At 39.9% G+C, this 23,849-nt stretch overlaps 1 protein-coding gene across 1 annotated transcript in view; it reads left to right on the top strand.

Annotated features, from left to right (window-relative positions):
• The window catches only part of LRRC39 (leucine rich repeat containing 39), a 29,513-nt gene extending 5,789 nt beyond the window's left edge, over positions 1-23,724 (top strand). Inside the window, exons 3-9 of the mRNA XM_056106546.1 lie at positions 6,800-6,905; positions 8,551-8,707; positions 12,472-12,608; positions 16,598-16,743; positions 17,957-18,109; positions 19,146-19,285; positions 23,612-23,724. Coding sequence (XP_055962521.1) covers positions 6,800-6,905; positions 8,551-8,707; positions 12,472-12,608; positions 16,598-16,743; positions 17,957-18,109; positions 19,146-19,285; positions 23,612-23,667 — 895 coding nt within the window. The 3' untranslated portion in view covers positions 23,668-23,724. The remainder of the gene's footprint in view (positions 1-6,799; positions 6,906-8,550; positions 8,708-12,471; positions 12,609-16,597; positions 16,744-17,956; positions 18,110-19,145; positions 19,286-23,611) is intronic.
• Positions 23,725-23,849: the final 125 nt, after the last annotated feature.

Here is a 23,849-nt window from a genome sequence, read left to right as displayed (position 1 = left end):
ACTGAGTGTGGTAAAAATAAGATTCTAGGGCTGGAGCGGTAGTACAGCAGGTAGGGCATTTGCCTTGCACTCACCTACCTGGTTCAATCCCCAGCATCCCATGTGGTCCCCTGAGCACTGCCAGGAGTAATTCCTGAGTGCAAAGCCAGGAGCAACCCCTGAGCATCGCCAGGTATTATCGCAAAAGCAAAAAAAAATAAAAATTCCATAGTGAGATGAAGGAAACTAAAATAATAGTGCCTTCAATAAGGAACGCTACGTTTTCTGGGTTGCTGATTCAGCACCAGAATAGCACAGCCCTGAATCAGGCATTCAAGATTCTATCTGGTTGCTCAAATAGCACATGCTTGCCATTCCTAAAGTCATTTCATTCCCCAAATAGATACAACAACAGCAGCCATCATATTTAATTCCAGTTCAGCAGAAACTAGACACACTGTTATTTCTGCTCACATCTCACTGGCCAGGAATTCAAAGAGCCCTTATCTACCCATTAAGTATTTTCCTGGTGTTAGGAATCAAACCTAAGGTCTCATACATTCAAGGTACATGTTCTACCACTGAGCCATGTTCTGCCCTGACCCATTTCTTGCTGCTAGACAAGATGTTTTAGAGAAGTCTACATCTAATTAAATTTAGAGGATTTGTGCGGGTGGAATAACATACTGAGCCAATTATAAGTGTAGGGGAAAATTAGGAGTGGAGGTGGGTAACTAGAGGCAGGACATCTGAGTGACCCAGTGTAGGAACTGGGCAAAGATGACTAGGTCATAAATCACAAAGTTATGATCAGAACAGAGCAGAAGAGTGAGAATGATTTGATTATTTGAGCAGGAACAGAACGGGGACACAGAAACAATTAGTAAATATCTATGTGGAACTGATTGTACTAAGTATAATGTATGTTAAGCAATCATTGTGTGTGTTAGATAAGAAAATTGTTCCCATAGAAACAGTACATCCTGTAATTAATAAGATCCGTGTGAACTGTAATTCCTGGCTTTTCATTTTGGCTTTAGCCAGGTTTCATCTGCATGTTTAGTTAAAGCTGATTCTACCTCTAATCTCTCATGTGTTCGTGCCTGTTTCTTGGTCCCATATACTTAACATTAGCAGACTCTGCTATGTTAGAGAGTATTATTTTATTTGGGGTTTTGGGCCATACCTGGCACTCTGCAGGGCTGAGTTCTGCTTTGTGCTCAGGGCTCACTTCTGGTGGTACTGGGGTACCAAATGCAGTGCTAGAGATAGAACCCACATCAACTCTGTACAAAGCTAGTGTCTTATTCCCCGAGCAATCTTTCGAGCCCCAAAGTCTAAATTTTAGGGGCTGGAGAGATAGTACAGAGGTAGTATGTTTGTCTTGCAAGCGGTTGTCGTGGGTCATATTTCCGGCATCCCATCTGGTCCTCCAAGCACTTGATCACTTCACTTGACTTCTTGTTAATCGTCAATTTGCTCGAGCAGGCGCCAGTAACGTCTCCATTTGTCCCTGTCACGTGCTAGTGTAGCCCAATGGCGTCTGTTCGCTGTAGGAACACGAAGAGCCTCAAACCAATCATTCATGATCTTGATGAAGAAGTCTGACCATCTGGTAGGTGGGCGACCACGCAGTCTTTTGAAATCCCGTGGAATCCAATCAGTAACAGCTCTAGTCCAGCAGTCGTCTCTAAATCTCATTACGTGACCAACCCATCTGATTTTTGTCACCTTGGCAAATGAGAGGCCAATAAAATCTCAAGGCCAAACTAGGCTGCCACGACAAAGGAAGACAAAAATGATCATCTGTACTTTCAATGCACATACGCTAGCATCAGATGCATCCATTGAGGACCTGATGGTACAAGCGCGAAAGATCAAGTACGACATCATTGGTCTGACCAAGACAAGAAGGCACCAATCTCATCACGCCATTTTCGACACTGGAGAAGAATTGTTCCTCGGAACATGCGATAAAAGAGGTGTGGGAGGCGTTGGTGTCCTTGTCAACACAAACTTGGCCATGAGCATTGATTCATTCAAATGCCTAACAACCCAAATAGGACGTTTACATTTGAATAGATGTGGCTCACTGCCGGCAGTTTCTATCTTCGTTGTCTATGCACCAACATCCAATTATGATGAAGGAGAAATTGAGAAGTTCTACATGGAGCTGGAGAAGTTCTATAAAGAAGACCACATCTTCTACAAGATCATTGTGGGGGATTTTAATTCCAAGATAGAACCAAGAAGATCAGCTGAAGAACTTTGCATCGGGACCCATGGCCTAGAATGGAACGAACTGGGTGAGAGATTGTCTGAGTTCATCATGTCAACCAAGACCATCCATGGTAACTCAAGATTCCAGAAGGCCGAATCTAAACGTTGGACATGGGAGTCTCCCGGTGGACAATTCCACAATGAAATAGACCACATCATATTCAATCAATGGTTTTGCCTGACCGATGTCACTGTTGTCCCAAAATTCCAAACGGGATCGGACCACTGTCTCCTTCATGCAAAATTCTACTTCACAGAGAGGGGAGAAAGGGCTGCAAAGTTTAAAAAGAGAACTCCCAGAACGACCACCAACTGGGAGCTCTTTGGCACTATTGCGGCAACATGGGAAGATGCCATTGTTGAAAATATTGATGAGGAATATGATCGACTGGTTCAGCACCTCCGTGATTGTGCTAGGAATGCCAAGAGAGAGATAGCCACAAAAAAACGCCTGTCTTCAAAAACTCTTGAGCTTATTCGCCAACGTGGCTTGGTGCATGCCTCAGGCAACCTCAAGTGAATGTCTGAGCTCGCAAAGCAGTGCAGAGATGCGATCAAGGAAGACCTCAAAGAGAGAAGAACAGAAGTACTGGTAGATGCGGCAGAAGCCGGAAAAAGTATTCGTAACTCCCACCTGTCCTTCGCCAACTACAAGACCAAGATGACTGCCCTCCGACGTCCTGATGGATCCATCACATCCTCCAGAACGGCAATGGAGAAGATTATCCATGCCTTCTACTCAAATCTCTTCGATAGCCATGTCCACCTGCCGACATACCAAATTCCACAGGATGGATATGTCGTTCCCAACGTTCTCCCTTCCGAAATCTGACACGCCATTTCATCAGTAAAGAAACAAACAGCACCCGGCCCAGACAAGGTCAGACCTGAACACCTGAAGAACCTGCCGTCAGTACTCATCAATACACTGGCTCGGCTCTTCACACACTTCCTGTCTGAATGCAAGGTTCCTCCAAGCACTGCCAAGAGTAATTTCTTTGTGCAGATCCAAGAGTAACCCCTGAAAATCGCTCGGTGTGATTCTCCTCCCAAAGTCTTAATTTTAAACAGAAATTATATTGGTTGTCTTTTTAATAATAATAAAATTATTATTATTTGGGCTGGAGCGATAGCACAACAGGTAGGGCGTTTGCCTTGCATTCAGCCAACATGGCCAACCCAAGTTCAGTTCCTCCGCCTCTCTCAGAGAGCCCAGCAAGCTCCCGAGAGTATCTCACCCGCACGGCAAAGCCTGGCAAGCTACCTGTGACGTATTCGATATGCCAAACACAGTAACAAATCTCACAATGTTACTAGGCCTGCTCGAGCAAATCGATGAACAATGGGAGGACAGTGACAGTGACTGGGGGGGGGCGGTCTTCACAGTAGTGCTGGGAAGACCAGGTCACTCCTGGCTGGACAGACCTGCTGTGAGGTGCTTGGACACAGTGCTGCAGTGCTGCTCAGGCTTGGTGGGGCTGGGGCCACCTGGGCCACACCTGACAGTACTGTGTGTCATATGGATCCAGGAAGAGAATTCTGGGCTCGCTCAGCAGGACCTGTGTTCCAGCCCTTTGATTTTTCTCCCTGGCTCCCGTACTCATAATCTCTTGATGCCAAGATGAAGAAATCAAGCATTTAGGTAAGAACTTACGTGAAGGCATGGGAGAAAGGCTTTAGACTATAAGAATTCTATTTTTTGGGGGGGTTGGGGTCACACCTGGTGATGCTCAGAGGTTATTCCTGGCTCTGCAGTCTGGAATCACTCCTGGTGATACTCGGGGAATCATAGGGGGTACCGGGAATTGAACCTGGGTTGGCCACATGCAAGGAAAATGCCCTCTCTGTTGTTCTATCACCCCAGCCGAAGGACTCTGAGGATTCTAGAGGAAGTAAAAACTCTCTATCCAAAACTTGAAAAGAACATAAAGCTTAAAATAAATAGTACAGGAATCATAGAATACAAGGACCAGAAGTGATCTTAGATACCATTTAACCCAACCCCTACACTTTGTAAGCAAGACCAACAGAGTGAGAGGTCTTCCTCAAGGTGACTGAGATACACTACAGTTCTGAACTTGATCACAGAAAGTCAGAGCCAAAAAGATAAAGGAATCATTTTACAGTGAGAAAGAGACTTATCTAATAATATTCTCACCACACTCAATAAGGAATGAGTTTTTAGTTTACCCAATGTATACACTATGGAACTTGGCATATAATGGGTTCTTCGTAAATCTCTTAATAGGAGCCAAAGAGATAACACATGGTAGGGCACTTTCTTTGCACGTGGCTGTCTGAATCCCCAGCATCACATTTGGTCCTCTGGCACTGCCAGGCATGATCTGTGAGTACAGAACCAGGGGTGATTTCTGAACACAAGAGCCAAGAGTGAGCTCTGAGAATACACCCCCAAACCCAAATAAATAAGTAAATAAATAAATAAATTCTTTAACTGACATTAAAGATTAGGGAATAGGACAATTGCATTTTCACTAAATCTTGTTCAGAAATATGCATATATATTAATGATCAATAAAAATTTTAATCTTGTTCAAATAAATGCTATTTTTATAAAATATAATAAAACTTGCAGAGCCTGGCAAGCTCCCTGTGGCATATTTGATATGCCAAAAACAGTAACAATAACGGGTCTCATTCCCCCGAAACAGCCTCCAATACGGTACCCTTGGGAAGGACAAGTAAGGAGAGGCTGCTAAAATCTCAGAGTTGAAACAAATGGAGACGTTATTGGCACCTGCTCGAACAAATCTATGAACAAGGGGATGACAGTGATACAGTGATATAGCGATAATAAAACTGAAAATAGCAGTATGTGTTTGTCTCAGTTAAGTGCCAGTAAGTTTAGCTGTTCAGTCTTGAAGGCCATATATAGACATTGCCAGAATGCTTTTGCTTATTGATTATTCAAATTTCCAACAGCCCACAGTAGAGTGGGCAGGGGGCTTGCCTTCCCCGTGGCTAACCCGGGTTCCCTCCCCAGCACCCATATGGTCCCTTGAGTCCTGAGCAAACTGAACCGCCACCTAAATTTCCAATAAGAGCAGACAAAAATGCAGACTCCATAGAAACATTTTGTCAACTCAAATAGGTAGAAAATATACTTTTAGAGATAATTTAGGCTTTTTTCAAAAGAAAATCTTCACTATTAATTAATATAAAAAACCATTAAGAATATGTATTGGGGGACTGGGAGAGCCTTATAGCAGGTAAAGTCCCCTGAGCCTGTCATGCATAATCCCTGAGCACAGAACTAGGAGTAAACTCTGAGCACAGCTATGACCCCAAAACCAAAACAGCCACCAGAAAAATACAAGAATATCAATTAACTCTCAGATACTGATGGTCTCTAGTAAATATTCAAATTAATTTAGCTTATGGTTTTTTAATTATTAAATTGTATTTGGTACAATTTTAACATGATAAAATTTAAATTCTAACTTTCAGAAATTTCAATTCTAAATTTTTTTTTTTGGCTTTTTGTTTCGATGCACAGGGGTTACTTCTGGCTCTGCACTCAGGAATTACCCCTGGCGGTGCTCAGGGGACCATATGGGGTGCTGGGAATCGAACCCAGGTTGGCCGCGTGCAAGGCAAATGCCCTACCCGCTGTGCTATTGCTCCAGACCCTAAATTTCTTATTTTTGATACATCAAAAAAGTTTTAGTATAGAATTAGGAAACCTTTCACAAAATTTTGGTAGTCATTTTTATAGCTTGGTATTATGTATGTTTCTGATATACCAAGTCAAAGGATTTTGCTTTAGTATGACAAAATAAACATTCTGTTTTTGTTTTTGGGCCACACCCAGCAGCAGTTCTTGGCGCTTACTCCTGCTCTGTGCTCAGGGATCACTCCTGGAGGGTTCAGGTGCTGGGGATCAAATCTAGGTGGTTGGTTGTGTGCAAAGCAAATGCCTCACCTGCTGTACAATCAGCACTTTAGGGTTTATTTTTTGAGTGATGAAGTCATTTTGAATGAAATGGTGGTTGGTGTTGCTTGTACAAATCTGTGAATATACTCTGATGGAATGTGCCTGTACTCTCCGAATATACCATGACTGAATGAATGGTCTACTTTTAAAGGATCTATTTATGGCATGTTAATTATGTATTAATAAAGCTATGGTCAGGCTGGGGTGTTCTGTCAAAGAACTAGAGTGCACGTCTGGCATGTGCCAAGTTCTGAGCTCTATCCCTGTTGCTGCACGGTCCCCCGACATAACCGGCTCAGGCTCTGGACAGTCCAGTGGACTCGGTGGTCCAGTCTCATGCTGCTGGCCCCAGATCACTGTGACTCCCCCGGCCCTTCCAAAAGGGATTTTGGGGAACCAGACTTTTCAAAACTGTGAAGCTGGGGCATTTCTTAAAATAAACATAATTACTTAAAAATTAAATTCACATATGGTTTTCAGATACTGTTGATCCAATGTTTCTTTTTAATAGATTTCATTGTTTTCCAACAAAGTGAGTGCTCTCTGACATTATCTATACACTGAAATGATTTTCTGGACTTCTAGGCTAGTGCGAATATGGGAAGAAAGAGTAAATTTAACCAAGCTGAAAGAAAAGGTCATTAGGGAAGATGGAAGAGTCATTTTGAAAATAGAAAATGAGGAATGGAAGGTAAGCTTTACTGAAGAAGTTTCTGATTTTCTACCTTTTGCTACATGAGGCAATTTGAGGTAATAATTTTGACATTCAGACTGGAATAACTAGAAGGTACAATTTTAATAATATATACTCAGCGAATTTGAACACTAAAAATAAACATTTCACAATTTTTTGACAAAATTTTTACTATCTTGCTTCAACTACATAAACTTGTAATATTGTAATTTTGTACTATAATAAACTTGTAATTTGTAATATTTCCATTAATTCTAATAAACAAATTTTCATTTTCTGTAAAAATAGTGGCCATTGTCTAACAAAAATTATATAATTTTCCTAAAGCAAATGCTTATTTGCAATTTTATAAAATGGAAATAGTTATTAATTTTTCTTAGATCCATCTTCTTTATAGTCTCACTTTCACAAAGTTGGTACATTATATTACATGAGTGTTCTCTCTCTCTGTCTTTCTTTCTCTCTCTCTCTCTCTCTTTCTCTCTCTCTCTCTCTCTCTCTCCCCCTCATGAAGGCTAAGAAAGCTTTTATTTAGAAGGGATGAAGTAATCACAAGCCAAGTTGAGGATCAGGCTATGGCTTCAAAAATTTCTCTTGATGTCTTCCAAGAGTTGAATTTTTAAATTTTTTAAAAGTCTTTTCAAACCTCTAACTTCAGACCATAGTTAAGTGAATATACGTTCTCATTTTAATAGATTCTTATTTTTACAAGGAACTGTCCTCCTTGGATTTGTGTCTACTCTAATAAATCTATGTGTATTTAGCTAGGGAATTAGTTTCTCTTTTAAGTTAAAGGGAAAGAGTTCAGAACAGTTGAAACTCAAATTCCTTAAGTTAAAAATTTCTTTTTAAAATGTTTAAAAAATATTTCAAAAGAGAAGGAGAAAGTTTGAATGATGAATTAAAATAACATTTAAGTTTCTCTGTGATTTTATTTAACTACAATAGTCTCTTTTGGAGGGAGACTCCCCAGCGGTGCTCTGGAGACCAGGGTCCCACTAGTACTTCTCAATCAGACAGGCCTGCAACTCAATGTAAGGGTCCCCGGATGCAATGGTGCTCGCACATTCTCATTTTTTTATTTAATTTTTGTTGTTGTTGTTTTTTGGGTCACACCCGGCGAGGCTCAGGGGTTACTTCTGGCTCTGCACTCAGGAGTCACTCCTGGCAGTGCTTGGGGGACTATATGGGATGCTGGAATCAAACCCAGTTCGGCTGCGTGCAAGGCAAATGTCCTACCTGCTGTGCTATTGCTCCAGCCCCACATTCTCATTTTTAACTGCATTTGTATCCTTATATGGTAGAATGTTCATGTTATATTGACTCAAGTGTCAATTCTTCTCATTATATTCTGATTGGGGTTTAATAGTCAAGAGAAAAAAGTTAAGCTTTGGAAGTAACAGTAAAGTCTTTAGAAAAAAGCCAGCAAGGAAAAGGAGTTTTAAAGTTCTCTTGCAAATCAAATAATACATCTAAAATCATTCTTCAATGAACATAATACTAAAATAATTTAGCATCATAACTCAGTTTTCGGGGGTGATGATGTGGATAGCAAACCCAGGACCTGATGCAAAAAAGGAAAGTATTCTATGGCTGAGCTCCGACTATGGTCTTAACTGTCATTTTCCCCCCCTTGGTTTAGACTCTTCCTTCTTCTCTACTGAAACTGAATCAGCTACAGGAATGGCAACTTCATAGAACTGGTTTGTTGAAAATTCCTGAATTCGTTGGAAGATTTCAGAACCTCATTGTGTTAGATTTATCTCGAAACACAATTTCAGAGATACCACGAGGAATTGGTAAAGATTGCTTTCATGACTGTGCTATTTTATCCACATATAGATTGCTTTTTCCTTTGCTTTTCTTTTTTTTGTGATGAAAAAGGGGCTCATCTTTATATAGCTCTAAGTCCTGGAAAAATCTTTTTTCTCTCTCTCTCACTTTTTATAAATATATACATAACTACAGTGAGATACACAGTTAAAAAAGTTGTTCACGTTTGGGTTTCAGTCATGTAATGTTCCATCACCCATTCCTTCACCAGTGTACGTTTCCCACCACCAATGTCCAGTTCTGCGAAAATCTTAATCAATTAATCTAAGTGAAAATTTCCAGGGCCATCTAAAGCTCTGGATTAAATGAGTTGATTCAAGAAGAGGTTTGTTTATTTTACTTTTGGGTCACATTCCCTAGTGCTCAGGGCTATATCTTTTTCTTTGTTTTGTTTTTCTGTTTTGTTATGTTTTGGGGTCTCACCTGGCAATGCTCAGGGGTTATTCCTGGCTCTGCACTCAGGAGTCACACCTAATGGTTCTCAGAGGACCATGTGGGATGCTGGGGATTGAATTAGGATAGCCACGTGTAAGGCAAGTGCATTACATGTACTATTGCTCCACCCCTCAGGGCTATTTCTATATGAAAAACACATGCTCAGTCCTTGGCACTGTTTGTTCTGAACACAAGATGAAATTTTAACATGAGTAGACTCTTTGTAATTATTATTGTGTAGACTCTGGAAGCAATATTTTTGTTTCTGTTATTCTCCCTAGAAGAAAACAGATAGTTGAAAGGCCAAGGGTGGGGTGGTGGTGGTGTTTCCAAATGAGAAAAAAAAAATTCCCAAATGGAAAACTGATCAGGATAGAGTAAATATAAATCAGAATGACAAAGGAATATTTTGCCGATAGCATCAAAAGTCCTGTTTCTAAAGAATAAGTCACCGACCATGAAAAGTTAAAAACCTGAAAAATACCATTTCTTTATCCAATCATCTGTTCTGGGACACTTGGGTTGTCTTCAAATTTTGGCTATTTTGGACAGTGCTGCAATGAGCCAAGGAGTGAAAATGTATTTTCCGAGTAGATTTTTGGGCCTTTGGGGTAGGTGTACCGAACTGTCATTGCTGAATCATATGGAAGCTCAATTCCTAGTTTTTTGAGGAATGTCCACTTGTTTTCAAAAAGATTGGACCAGTCGACATTCTCATCAGCAGAGGATGAGGGTCCCTGTTCCCTGTGTTCGATCGACACTGGCTGTTTTCACTCTGCAATGTATGCTAGTCTTACTGATGTTTTGATTTGCAAGAGGGTAGGGCGTTTGCCTTACACGTGGCCAACATGGCCGACCCAAGTTCGATTCCTCCGCCCCTCTCGGAGAGCCCGGCAAGCTACCGAGAGTATTCGATATGCCAGACACAGTAACAACAAAGTCTCCAATGGAGACGTTACTGGGCCCGCTCGAGCAAATCGACGATCAACGGGAGGGCCTTTACCTTTACCTTTACCTTATTGTTGTTTTGAATTGCATTTCCTGGACAATAAGTGGCACAGAGTAATTTTCTGCCTTCTTTGTTAAAGTTTCACCCTTCCCCCCATTTTTGGATGGGATTGGTTGTATTTTCTTGTCAAGTACCAATATATATTGGATGTTAATGCTTTGTGAGATGTTAGGCAGATATTCATTCCCAGTCCATGGGGTGTCTTTTTATTCTGGTCATCTTTTCTTCTGCAGTGCAGAAGCTTTTCAGTCTCATGTAGTATGATTTGCTTGTCTTTGCTTCTGTTTGCTTGTCCAGTGGCATTGAATCATTAAAAATGCCTCTAGTTTTAATATCATGGACACACAGGCATGCTACTCGACTATACAAAGTTATGAAATCCTGGAGTTTGCTGTTAGGCAGATAGATCTGCTACTGTAGCATGCTGAGAGAAGTTAGAAGCAGAGGGACAGACACAGAATAACTGTCCAAGTATCTGGAATACAGGGAAACAAAGTAAAGAAACAACAAAGGCCCAAAGGCAATAGAAACCCAGAACTGTCCTTAAGTAGGAAGCATCTCAATGTACGGGACATGGAGGGAGAATACGATGGAGCTGGGACAAACTGGGACAGTGGTGGGGAAAGCTGACGCTCTGGAGGAGGGTGTGAAATTGAAATGTCTTTTGCATGAAATTCTGCATATCAATACTGTAAATCACAACGTCTGAAATAAAATTTTAAAAACTGGTGTGAAGGGAGCAATAATACAATGGGTAGGGTGCTTGCTTTGCATACGGCCAACCCAGGTTCAAGCCCCAGTATCCCAGATGGTCCCCTGAGCACGGTCAGGAGTGATTCCTGAATGCAGAGACAGGAGAATTGCTTGGTGTGGTGGTCTAAAACCAAAGTCACACAAAAACAAAACAAAAAAATGCCCACATATATGTCCCTCCCTCTCTTCCAAAAAAAAAAAAACCCGCCAAATTCTGTCAATAGCAACCTGAAAAACTATGTTTTATTAGTCAAGCTTTGAAAGTATGATTATGGCCAAGAGAATAAATCTACGTTATTTTCAAAGCTGACAACATATCACAGCTACTAAATATGTTCATTATTTCTTGGGAATACATGAGAGTATTTGAAAATATTATTTCTGAACTGAAGGTGTTTTATTATTCATAATTTAAATTACATTAATTTAAATTCATAATTTAAATTAAATTTAAAATAAGTTCTCTAAATAATTATAATATCTGAACTATTAAATATGTATTGCTTATGATTTTTCTTCTAGAAAAGAATAAATGATGTCAAAATTAAAGTCACTACATGATGTATTTCATTTATTATATTTCAATACTAATTAGGACTTTTTGAAATTATTTTATAAAATGCCAATTTGAAGAAATTGTTATCTTCTGAGGAATCCTAGAAGTTCTATATTTAACATATAATATTAAAGCACTATTATTATGTTACATGATGAATCATAATTGTGCATGAAATACCACAGTCACGGTCCTCCCGTTGTTCATCGATTTGCTCGAGTGGGCCCAATAACGTCTCCATCATGAGATTTGTTGTTACTGTGTTTGGCATATTGAATACGTCACAGGTAGCTTGCCAGGCTTTGCCATGTGGTCGAGATACTCTCGGTAGCTTGCTGGGCTCCCCGAGAGGGGCAGAGGAATCGAACCTGGCTCAACTGGGCTGGCTGCGCGCAAGGCAAATGCCCTACTGCTGTGCTATCGCTCCAGCCCCCACGAACTTTATAATTTTATCATACAAACCTCTATCCAATATGTTGTAATTTTTCACTGCATCTCAAAGTATCAAGAGTAATATAGTATTTCAAATATCCATGTTTGTATGAGTTTCATGTATTTGGAAATTATTTTTGTATCCCTTGGAAACATTTTTAAGATAATATATTTATATTTCACCTACTATGTAGACATTATCAGCTCATGCAACTTCATTTTTACAACCTTGCCATATTCTATAGTTTCTCCTATCTCTTTTCTTTGCTATTGCTTTAGAGAGGTAATCTATTCATCAGCATTCAATCGTGGCAATATGCTTAAATAATATTTTCAATAGCTTCATGTAACATTTTTTTCTGAAAGAAAAACTTTGAAATAAAAAATCATATCATGTTTCTTGTAGGATCTTTTTATGACTTAACAACAATTAAAAACCCTGAGAAGAGTGATATAGTCAAGAGGAAACCGGAACTTATGTTACAAAGCTTGTTAACTGGGAACTGTTATTAATATCTGTTCTCTCTTTTTCAATATGTTTTTAGGTTTGCTTACTAGACTTCAGGAACTGATTCTTAGTTACAATAAAATCAAAACTATCCCCAAGGAACTAAGTAACTGTGCCAACTTGGAGAAGTTAGAACTTGCTGTTAACAGAGATATATGTGATCTTCCACAAGAGGTCAGAATGATTTAAATGTCTATATTTTCTATCCACTTGTCATGGTGTGGCCACTAAAAATAATATTAAGAAATACCACACGTTTTACTTCAGGAGATATCTAATAAAAACCACTTCCTACTACTATCAATATAATGCAAGTTTTATGTCTTTTTCTTTTTTCATTTTTTTGTCATACCCAGCAGTACCAAAGGGTTACTCCTGGCTCTGCACTTAAGAATCGGCTTTATTGTGTCGGTCGCATGCAATGAAAGCACCTTATGTGCTATACTATCTCTTTAGCTCTGTTCTATACCCCCTTTTTTTTTTGGCTTTGGGGGGTCATACCTGGCGATGCTCAGGGGTTACTCCGGCTCTGCATTCAGGAATTACTCCTGGTAGTGCTTAGGGGACCATATGGAATACTGGGGATCAAACTCCGGTTGGTCACATGCAATGCAAGTACCTTACATGCTGTGTTATCTCTTCACCTCTCTTTTATATCTTTTAAGTTTTATTTTCCCCCCTCTTTTTGCAGTGTAGGGGATTGGACCCACGATCTTGGACTTGTGCTCTATCACTGTCACCTCCCTAAGCCTTACAATGCATTTTTAAGAGAGAGATCTATTTAGCATAAAGATACTTCCATCATTGCCAAATATTTTAACATCATTTGTTGCTTAGCCTGTGATCTCCTTGAAGTTCAGAATGAATTGAACTTATTTCTATTCCCAGAATTGAAGGTACAGACAAGAGTTTCTTAGTTGGGTATTGAATAAATAAGTTTTATAAAGCACAGACAATATGGTGATAGAAAAGTTTTCTTCACTAGTTTTTTTTTTAGCTTTTTTTTTTTTTTTTTTTTGCTTTTTGGGTCACACCTGGCACCTGGCGATGCTCCGGGGTTACTCCTGGCTCTGCACTTAAGAATTACTCCTGGCGGTAGCTCAGGGGACCATATGGGATGCTTGGAATCGAACCCGGGTCATCCCCGTGCAAGGCAAACGCCCTACCCACAGTGCTATCCTTCCAGCCCCCTCCCTTTTTTGGGGGGGTCACACATGGCTATGCATAGGGGTAACTCCTGAAAAGTGGTTTGTTTTTAACAGAGAAGTCAAGTAATGAAAAATGAGTTCTTTTGTTTAGGAAAATTGTTTTCTTTTTTTAGAAAAATATTTTCTGGACTGTAAAAGTTAAAGCAAAGCAATAATCTTGGGAAGTATTCAAACTTATAACTAGCTTATGTTGTTATTGGCCAAACCAAACTGATTGTAGAGCTTTAGACATCAGTGTAACTTTTCAAACATGCTTGATGATTTTATTTTATTTATTTCTGTTTTTTGGGTCACACCCAGCCGTGCACAGAGGTTATTCCTGGCTCTGCACTCAGGAATAACTCCTGGCGGTGCTCCGGGGACCAGATGGGATGCTGGGAATCAAATCCGGGTGGGCCGGGTGCAAGGCAAACGCCCTACCAACTCGCTCCAGCCCGTCTGATGATTTAAAAGCCAGCAAAACAGCTTTGGTGTTTTGTCACAAATGTCTTTGCAAGATGAAAGTGGAGAAAAACAGAGCCCAGGAAATGCCTCAAAAGCTGGGGCATGTTTGGGCGGCGGGTCGTGGTCCTGCGGCCTCTGTGCATTGCTGGTTGTAGCTCAAACTCCGCTGTGGTGGCCTGGCCTGGCCCAGACCGCTGGGTTACAGCAGCACGGGTTCTCCCTAGCAGCGAGCTGCTGACTTGGATGGTGCGGACTTGAGATCCGTGGGAGTGGGCGCCCCCTCCCGAACCCTGAGTACTGTGTGGGAGGAACCCTATTTGCCTCCTCCTTCATCCCCCACACTGGTCCCCACCCTTGAGCAGCAAATTTGGGTTAATCTATTAACTGCTTTTATATTAATTGCTTCACTCAGGGAATTATGGGGGGGGTGTGTGTGGGGGGGGGGGTGGGCTGGAGGAAGTATCACACCAGGCGGTGCCCAGGACTTACTCCTGGCTCTGCACTGAGGGATCACTTCTGGCGGACTAGCAGGGTGGGGGAGACCCTCTGGAGTGCTGGAGATGCAATCTGAGTGCCCTCTCTCCAGCGCCGTGAATATACTGTTTTATACATGTAGGTCTTAGCTTACACATATGCAAAAGTAAGGCTGTTAGATTATAACGTTTTTTTTAATTTTGTAAAACCAAAAAGTTCTGGTTCTGCAAAACCAGTCCTTAATAAGGTGTACACACGTTTACTCTCATTGTTCAACTGAAAAACAATCATTTTATGATTCTATTCTGAAACATTTATAAAAGTGAAGTTTGATAAGTATTTTGAAAAATCATTTTATGGTATGAATTCTAACTGGAGAAATATTACCCACTTAATGGAGTCATTTTCTTATTTTGCATTACTCACAAAAGTGTGTGTGTGTGTGTGTGTGTGTGTGTGTGTGTGTGTGTGTGTATACATGTCTGTGTTTTGATGGCATCATAGTTATGGAATGAGTTTGAGTATCTCTGAGATAGAAATTAAGTAAATTTTTAAATTAAATTCTCCAATCCTGAAACTTTTGTTTCAGTATTATGTGGAAAGAAATTTTGTGACTTTAAGCCACAAAAAGCTGGATGTGAATCATAGCTTGACTTTCTACTTTCCAATACCTATTTAAATCATTTGTCCTTATATTGGAAATAAGGTATTCACCTTGCAAAGCTAACCTCAAAATTATTAATTTAAGGTACAATGATTGACAATTCACATACTCAAATTTTCTCAATCTGGAAGTAGAGAAGATAGGTAACGAAAGGGATATTTTAAATGAATAAACTAGAGCTGTAATAATTAAAAATGACAATTTAAAATTGATATATATATAAAGAAGTCAAAGATAAGGAATACCATTATAATCCTAAAATATTTAAAAGGTTATGAAATGTTTTATTTATAAAAATATATAGATAATTATAGAAAGACACACAACATATGTAGTAATAAAAACATAAGAATGATGCTAAATTCAGAATAAAGATAATAAAGATTATCACTAAAGAGGAAGAAAGCAGAAATGTGTAGTATAGTCATATTAATATATTTTTTCTAAAGTTGAAGACACTGGTGGCATAGTATACCTAACAAGTTTTTATTTTTTTTTGTTTTCATTTAAAAGAAGAATTACCTAAAAATAAATTCTATGACTGAGATAGCATGTGTTCAACATCAGAACAAGGACATCATCATCACGGTCCTCCCGTTGTTCATCGATTTGCTCGAGCGGGCCTAGTAACGTCTCCATCATGAGACTTGTTGTTACTGTGTTTGGCATATTGAATACGTCATGGGTAGCTTTCCAGGCTCTACCGTGTGGGCGAGATACTCTCGGTAGCTTGCCGGGCTCTCCGAGAGGGCCGGAGGAATCGAACTCGGATCGGCCATGTTGGCCGCTTGTAAGGCAAAAGTCCTACCACTGTGCTATCGCTCCAGCCCTCATCAGAACAAAGAAGTTACAATAGTTATTATTATGAAGTTTGTTTTTCTCATCAAATTTCAGCTACTATATGAGTGGAAAAACATTAAAAATTTACTCTCAGAAAGGAAATTAAAAGCTTCTGCCAGGTAGGTCCTGGAAAACTTTAAACTTTCTTTGAAAAGATAAACTTTGCTAGGGAGGGAGCTTTCATTAAATTTTATGTCAATTTTCTCATGAACTATGGAGTACACAGACCCCCCAAGCACAATAAACATTCGTATATTTATCTGGCTTTTGGGTCACACCCAGTGATAATCAGGGGTTATCCTGGCACTGCACTCAGGAATCACTCTGGCCATTGCTTGGGGGACCATATGGGATGCCGGGAAACAAACCCAGGTCAGTTGCATGCAAGGCAAACACCTTACCTGCTATATTATCACTCCAGCCCTCACATTCCTCATATTAAGACTAATATTAAGACTAATATTTACTTTATTAAGGTTAAGTGTTCCATAGTTTACATGGCGGTAATTTTGGAAACTTGCTTTCTTCCTCAGCTCAGCAATCTGTTAAAGCTCACTCATCTTGATGTGAGCATGAACAACTTTACTACAATCCCTCCTGCTGTGTTGAACATGCCGGCCCTCGAGTGGCTCGACATGGGAAGCAACAGTCTTCAACAACTGCCTGAGACGATTGAAAGGTAAAGCAGCAGCTATTAGATACTAACAAGATATGTGGAAGCCATCGGCAACAGACAACACAAAGAACCAAAGGAAGCCCAGCCATAATCACAACGAGCCCATACTCTTAAAACAAACAAACGAAACACACAACGACAGAGTATTTTTACTTAGTCGGAGTCAGTAAAAGGATTTGGGGAGAGATGAATTGGGTCTAAACTTCAAGCTGATTGAAATAAAGCCACAGGCATAACAGCATTGCTGAGTGCATGCCAGGCGCTGTCTGTGCACTTTACAAAACAGATGAGAAAATCTTCGCCAATATGTTAGCGATTGCTGGCCGTCTCAGAAGTGAGCATGCATGGGTGGGGAACTAGGCAGCCTGGGATCAGAGTCCAGGGTGCTCACCCTGATACGACTCCCCTTATCCCAAATGGGCAGATGATTAATTTTTGATTTTTCTCTTAAGACTCTAGTTTGGATTAGATAACATTCACAGCAGCTCTTCTTTAAGAAACTGTTAGAATAGTGAAGAATCCTAGAATGCATTGGTCCTATTTCTGTGAAAATGGTGAAGAATTCTAGAATGTATTGGTCGTAATTCTGTGAGAATAGTGAAGAATTCTAGAATGCATTATAGAACCAATGGTAAAAATAGAACTTTCTACCACCACCTGATGAGAGCTGTACTATAGAGACAAACTTCCCGATGTAGTGCCCCTGGCAGGTAATATAAAGTCAATGAGCACATATCCTGGGTAAAGATAGATCACGAACTTTCTTTTCTTTTCTTTTCTCAAAGAAATTAGGGGCCACTTCCAGCAGAGCTTGTCCCAGTAGTGTAGCACTGAGACCCTGTGATATTTAGGGACTAGCAGGGGTCTGAGAGTCGGTTGGGACAGGCGGTGCTGATAACTGAACTCAGGATCTCACATATGCTAGGCATGTGCTCTACCTCCTCAGTTTGTGTTTTGGGTCATACCAGGCTGTGTTCAGAGCTTACCCCTGGCTCTGTGCTCAGGGATCACTCCTGGCAGGCTTAGGGAACCATCTGGGGTGCCAGGGCTCAAACCCTGGTCAACTGTTGCAAGACAAATGCCTTACCCATGGTACAAATGCTGCGGCCCCATGGGCTCCTGAGATATCCCTAACCCCTTTTGCTTTTAAGTTGATAGAAACAAGAGTTTTCATATTTTATGTGATTAATCATAGAAACTTTTTTGAATTCTTCAGAATGCAAAATCTTCATACTCTATGGCTGCAACGAAATGAAATCACATGCTTGCCGGAAACCATCAACAAGATGAAAAATCTGAGTACTCTTGTTCTCACCAACAATAAACTACAAGATATTCCAGAGTGTATGGAAGAGATGACCAACTTGAGGTAAAAAGCTGTGTACACATATATAAACTATTTCCTTCTGGCTACACAGTAAAGTAATACAGATAAATTACTATTCACAGATTTGAGTTCTCATTCTTATAAATGAATAAACTAAAAACATTTTTAACTTTGAAATTCTGTAATTGATGAATAGATTATTCAAATAATTATGATCTAAATTATTCAAGAATCTTTGAAAGTAAAGTCACACTGGGATTTATCAGTTTTATATCAGATTTATCAGCAATATCCTTTAGTGACATTTTCATGAAAACCATCTTAATAATTGCTAAATAATCTCATCAGTTATATGAAACCACCTAAAATCTAAAAGAAGTGATTTTTTTTGTTTTTTGTTTTTTGGGTCACACCTCGCAATGCACAGGGGTTACTCCTGTCTCTGTGCTCAGGAATTACCCCTGGCGATGCTCAGGGGACCATATGGGATGCTAGGAATCGAATCCGGGTTGGCCGCGTGCAAGGCAAACGCCCTACCCGCTGTGCTACTGCTCCAGCCCCAGAAGTGATTATTTTAATTTTTTTCTTCTAAGTACTACAAATAGACACATGCAACAGAGAGGAAAAAAAAGAAAAGAAAAACTTTCATTAAATTACTATCAAACACTCTCCAAGTATCTTCTTTCCAAAATTCTTTCCTAATAGTGAACATAAGATTCACACAGAAACTTGGGGTGTATCACATCTCTGCATGATGTTCAATTATTGAAATCAGTTTAAAAAGAGTAATTTAGATGACATCTGGTCTTTCTCCAGGGAGTTAAGTGCACACTTTTGTGGAACATTTAAATTTTTTTTCAGTTTTTGGGTCACACCTGGCGATGCTCAGGGGTTACTCCTGGCTCATGCACTCAGGAATTACTCCTGGTAGTGCTCGGGGGACCCCATATGGGATGCTGGGAATCAAACCCTGACTGGCAGCGTGCAAGGCAAACGCTGTATCTGTTGTGCTATCACTCTAGCTCCATTTTGTGGAACCTTTAAAAATGCTTTTTTTCCCCCTTTGATGAACTGCTAGGTTTGTCAACTTCAGAGACAACCCTCTGAAACTAGAAGTAACGCTTCCTCCCAGTGAAAACACAGATGAGGAAGAGGAACAAGAATTGTATGGAGTGCGGTTTATGCACTTATATATACAGGAATCACGAAGAAAAGCAGGTATGAGATTTGTATATAATGAAGGCTAACTTCTTTTCAGTAAAGAAATGTGTATACAGACATGTTAATTTCTTTATAGAGTTCTCATTCTAACATTTTCTGTCAAATTCTGGTCTCCTGGGATACTGTGGAAGAAAGTGAAGTTTAAATCCATTTACAATTTTGTTATAGGCATAGAGGGAGACTGTAAAGATATTTAGTCTTTTAAAGTAAGTACAAAAAGACATTTTCTTGGGGGAGGAGGGAGTAATCAGGCTTGAGCTCGAGGCTCATATGTGAGAATTACCCTACCCCTGAGCAATCCCCAGCTACGAAAATAAACTTCTTTGAAAGAGTTGAAGCATGATGAAAATGTTAACTCTTAAAGTTTCATTCCTATTCTCCCAGATTATTACATATCAGTATATTTTCATAAACATACTTTCCCAGTCATTTCCCATTTTTGATACTATCCACAGATTCTTTTTGGACTAGAAATAAATACTAAGGAACATAAACTACACTCAGGCAGAGCACACACTCAGGTCCTTTGACCTTAGTACTTTGGTACTTACCACTAAGAGAACACAGATTTTTACCAATAGATGAAAGATGAGGGCATGAGAAATTGATTTCCATTAGTTTCTGATACTTTAGAATTAAACCACTTAAAATTTTTTTTTTTTTTGCTCTTTGGGGCATACTTGCCGATGCACAGGGGTTACTTCTGGTTCAGGCACTCAGGAATTACTCCTGGTGCTGCTTGGAGGACCATATGGGATGCTGGGAATCGAACCCAGGTCGGCCACGTGCAAGGCAAACGCCCTACCCTCTATGCTATCACTCCAGCCCCAAGAATTAAACCACTTTTTAAAATAAAGAAGCTTTTAACTTAAGTCAAAATCTGGGAGAAAGGACCAAACGCATGATTATCTATTAATAAGAACATTAGTTAAGGGGCCTGTTGAGAGTACAGCAGGTAGGGCACTTGTCTTGTATGTGGTCAAAAGTGGCTCAATCTCCAGCATCCCATATGGTCCTCCAAGTCTACTTGGAGTAATTCCTCAGTGCAAAGCCAGGAGTAACCCCTAAGCATTTCCGGGTATGATCCCAAAACAAAAAAGCTAGTTACTAGAAACAACAGCAGTGTTAGAAATCACGGTTTTGGGACCGGAGTGATAGTACAGCGGGGAGGGCATTTGCCTTGCACGCAGCTGACCCGGGTTTGATCCCCAGCATCCAATATGATCCCCCAAGTATCACCAGGAGTAATTCCTGAGTTCAGAGCCAGAAGTAACTCCTGTGCATCACGCTGGGTGTGAGTCAAAAAGGAAAAAAAAAATCATGGTTTTGTAGTTCACTAAAATGTTTTCTTTAAATTAAGGTAGATTTTAGTTTATCATTAAATAGTTACTTCAAGGAATTAGTATAGTCTGAAAACACAAGAGTTTTTCAGATGAAAGAATTTTTGTGGGTTTTTTTGGGAGGTAGGTTGATTGCGCGAGAGCACAGTGGATAGGGCATTTGCCTTGCAAGGTCCCAGGAATGACATGGAAGACAGACTGGAGGAAGTAAAAGTTGTAATAGTTTTGAAACTAAAAAAAAAAAAAGCTGTAATAGTTTTGTTTGGAAAGCAGTGGCAAATATGGGTTGGGGTGACAGCACAGCGGGTAGGGCTCTTGCCTTGCACGCGGCTGACCCAGGTTCGATTCCTCCGTCCCTCTTGGAGAGCCCGGCAAGCTACTGAGAGTATCCTGCCCACACGGCAAAGCCTGGCAAGCTCCCCGTGGCACATTCGATATGCCAAAACAGTAACAAGTCTCACAATGGAGACGTTACTGGTGCACACTCGAGCAAATCAATGAACAACGGGAGGACAATGCTACAGTGGCAAATTTAGAAAGCAGGAGAATTGAGGAATAAAGACGAGAAAAGGAAGGTGAGGAAGAATGTTTTGTGAGAGCACTGCTTCCTAATGTGGATGACACCACTGATAGTAACTACTGGCTATGATGGATGGATGGACCAAGTTGGCCATTTCCTATTTGTTAGCTTAAAGAAGGTGGTTTTCAAGGGCCGGAGCAATAGTACAACAGGTAGGTTGTTTGCCTTGCATGCAGCCAAATCCAAGCATTCCATACGGTTCCCCAAGCACCGCCAGGAGTAACTACTGATTGCATCACACCAGGAGTGACCCCTGAGCATCGTCACATGTGATCCAAACTCCCCTTTCCCTCCAAATGAAGGTAGTTTTCCAGGGTTTTTTTTTTTCCCCTGAAAAGAGAGCAGTAGGCCAAATAGGTTTGGGGTCTCTGAGTCAGAGTACCTGACTGGCTGGTGAGGCTGAGATTAGGAAATGAGGTGTAGGATCTGGTTTAAAGGCAAAGATAGTGGGTAAAGGTAGATGAGCTTCAGTTTTATCTCAGTGAATCGGATACTTCTCATATGAAGTAAACTAGGGAGGAAAAACAATCCTGACCTATGGCTGATGTGTTGAAGGACAAGCTTTACTTCCTTGTATTTGGGAACACTCTCACAAACAGATCACTGTTAAATGGATAACATTTTTTAGTTTACTGATATAGGATTGTATCAGTGTAATCTTGTATATTTAAGCTTGATAAGATGCAACCAAACTTTTGCTTGCTATAGAAAGTGTTTTACTTCTGAGCATAAATTGTTGAATGATGCAAAACAAACTATGACAAAAATCAGCATTGTTTCAAAAGAGAAGAAAATTAGCATTTCCTTCCCCTTGGAATCAGTTATTACACAATCTTCATTTATGTTCTTTTCATTGGGGGACATGAATAACTTCTTGAAAAATCAATTTCATTAGCTTTTACATAAAACATAACAAGATAAAAAAAGACTACAAGTTAAACAAGAGTTACTAAAAGCCTGCCTATTATTAAAACAGAAACATGAAATCAGTACCATTAATAAGTTACAATTTATTGAACATTCTGTGCCAGAGTTTCTCTAAACATTTCACATGTGCTATTTCATCTGATGTTTACAACATTGTGAGACATCATCATCATCATCCCCATCAACATCATCAACATCATGCCTTTTTTAAGAGGAAGTAAAAGAAATTAAAAAAAAATAACGAAAAGAGGAAATCGAGGCACAAAGAGATTTACCACCCAAGGTCATACAGCTGAGATCTGAACATAGGCAGCCTTATAAAACATGTGAAATTAAACTAGAAAGATCAGAAATTAGAAATAGGCTATCCTTCTAATTTACAATTCACAGAGTCATGAACCTAAAGGATGAAAAGTTACCTAAGAATATCATCATATCATTTTATACTTAAAATTGGTTTTTCTGGAACTTTGTCTGGGCCACACCCGGTGGTGCCATTTCTCTCGTTCATGTACACCTGGCCCTGTGCTCAGGGGTCACTATTGGTGGGTCATGGGGGACATATGTGGTTTGACTGGGGATCAAACCGCCATCAGCCATGTGCAAGGCAGCATCTTACCCACAATACTAAATCTCCGGCCCAATTCTGAATCTTTCATCTTGGCAAATGTACCACTGAAGAATACAATTTTTGTAATGTTCTTGGGGCTGGGAGACAGCCCAGTCCCTGGGGCACATACTAGCATGCACGAGGCCCTGGCTGGATCCCTGGCACTGCACAGCATCACTGGGTGTAGCCCTGAATGCCCTGAAGCACTGTCAAGGTGGCCTGGTAACCAATCCTGGTCCCACAGGTCCTAGCAGTGAACTGCTGGCCTGTGACTAAGCATTGCTCAAAGCAGTCCCACGTTCAGAAGCGCAGTTTGGGAAGTACTCCTTCAAGCCCCCGAAGTCTTACCATTTGGTTTAATATATGCTTATGCACAGAAACTTAATATTTTCCTAAGAAGGCAGGAACATAACTATGTATTATGTACTTCTACATGTAAAAGTGGCATGTTGAAAGATAGGAGATGTCTGAGGACTTACTTGCAAATTTCAGTTTAGTTTGTGAATTAGGGTCCTAAGTATCTCTTAGAAAGTTCTCAAAAAATAACCAATTTTAAAAACGAAGTGAAATTGTGTCTATTTTGCTGTTTGTCCAGTGACAGAAACATGTGTGACTGGGGATTTTAAGGTGAATTACTTACTTGATTCTGCATATCTCTAATTATACGTTCAGGTCTTAATGCGGAACACAATGCATACATAAGCCAAATTATCAGTTTGACTTGTCATGAACTGAGAACTGATCAGTATGTCCTGATCTTTAGAAATTATAAGTCTTAAAGAAAATAAAAAAGAAAACGAGTTTCCAAATTAATGCAAACACAAAGTTACTATTCTAGTTATGTGTCAATATGTTGTGTGTTTCAGATAACCAAATCAACAGTTCCACTACTTCACCAATCTCTTCAAATACTGAAGGATAATATTATTCAAGATATCCTGTTGATGTATGGAATACTTTGGGAATTTGGTGACTTCTTCAATATTTGAAATTCTCAAGTAAAAATCAAAGCTTTTTAAAAAAAAATTTTCTGAGGCCTCAACATTTTCTAAAATTGATGTTACCTGCTATTCAATGAAATTTTCTTGAGTATAAAAATACAAT

Source organism: Sorex fumeus, unplaced genomic scaffold (genome assembly GCF_029834395.1).
Source record: "Sorex fumeus unplaced genomic scaffold, SorFum_2.1 ptg000131l, whole genome shotgun sequence".
Lineage (NCBI taxonomy): Eukaryota > Metazoa > Chordata > Mammalia > Eulipotyphla > Soricidae > Sorex > Sorex fumeus.
Note: the sequence above shows the minus strand (reverse complement) of the source record. Positions and strands in the feature narration are given on the sequence as shown.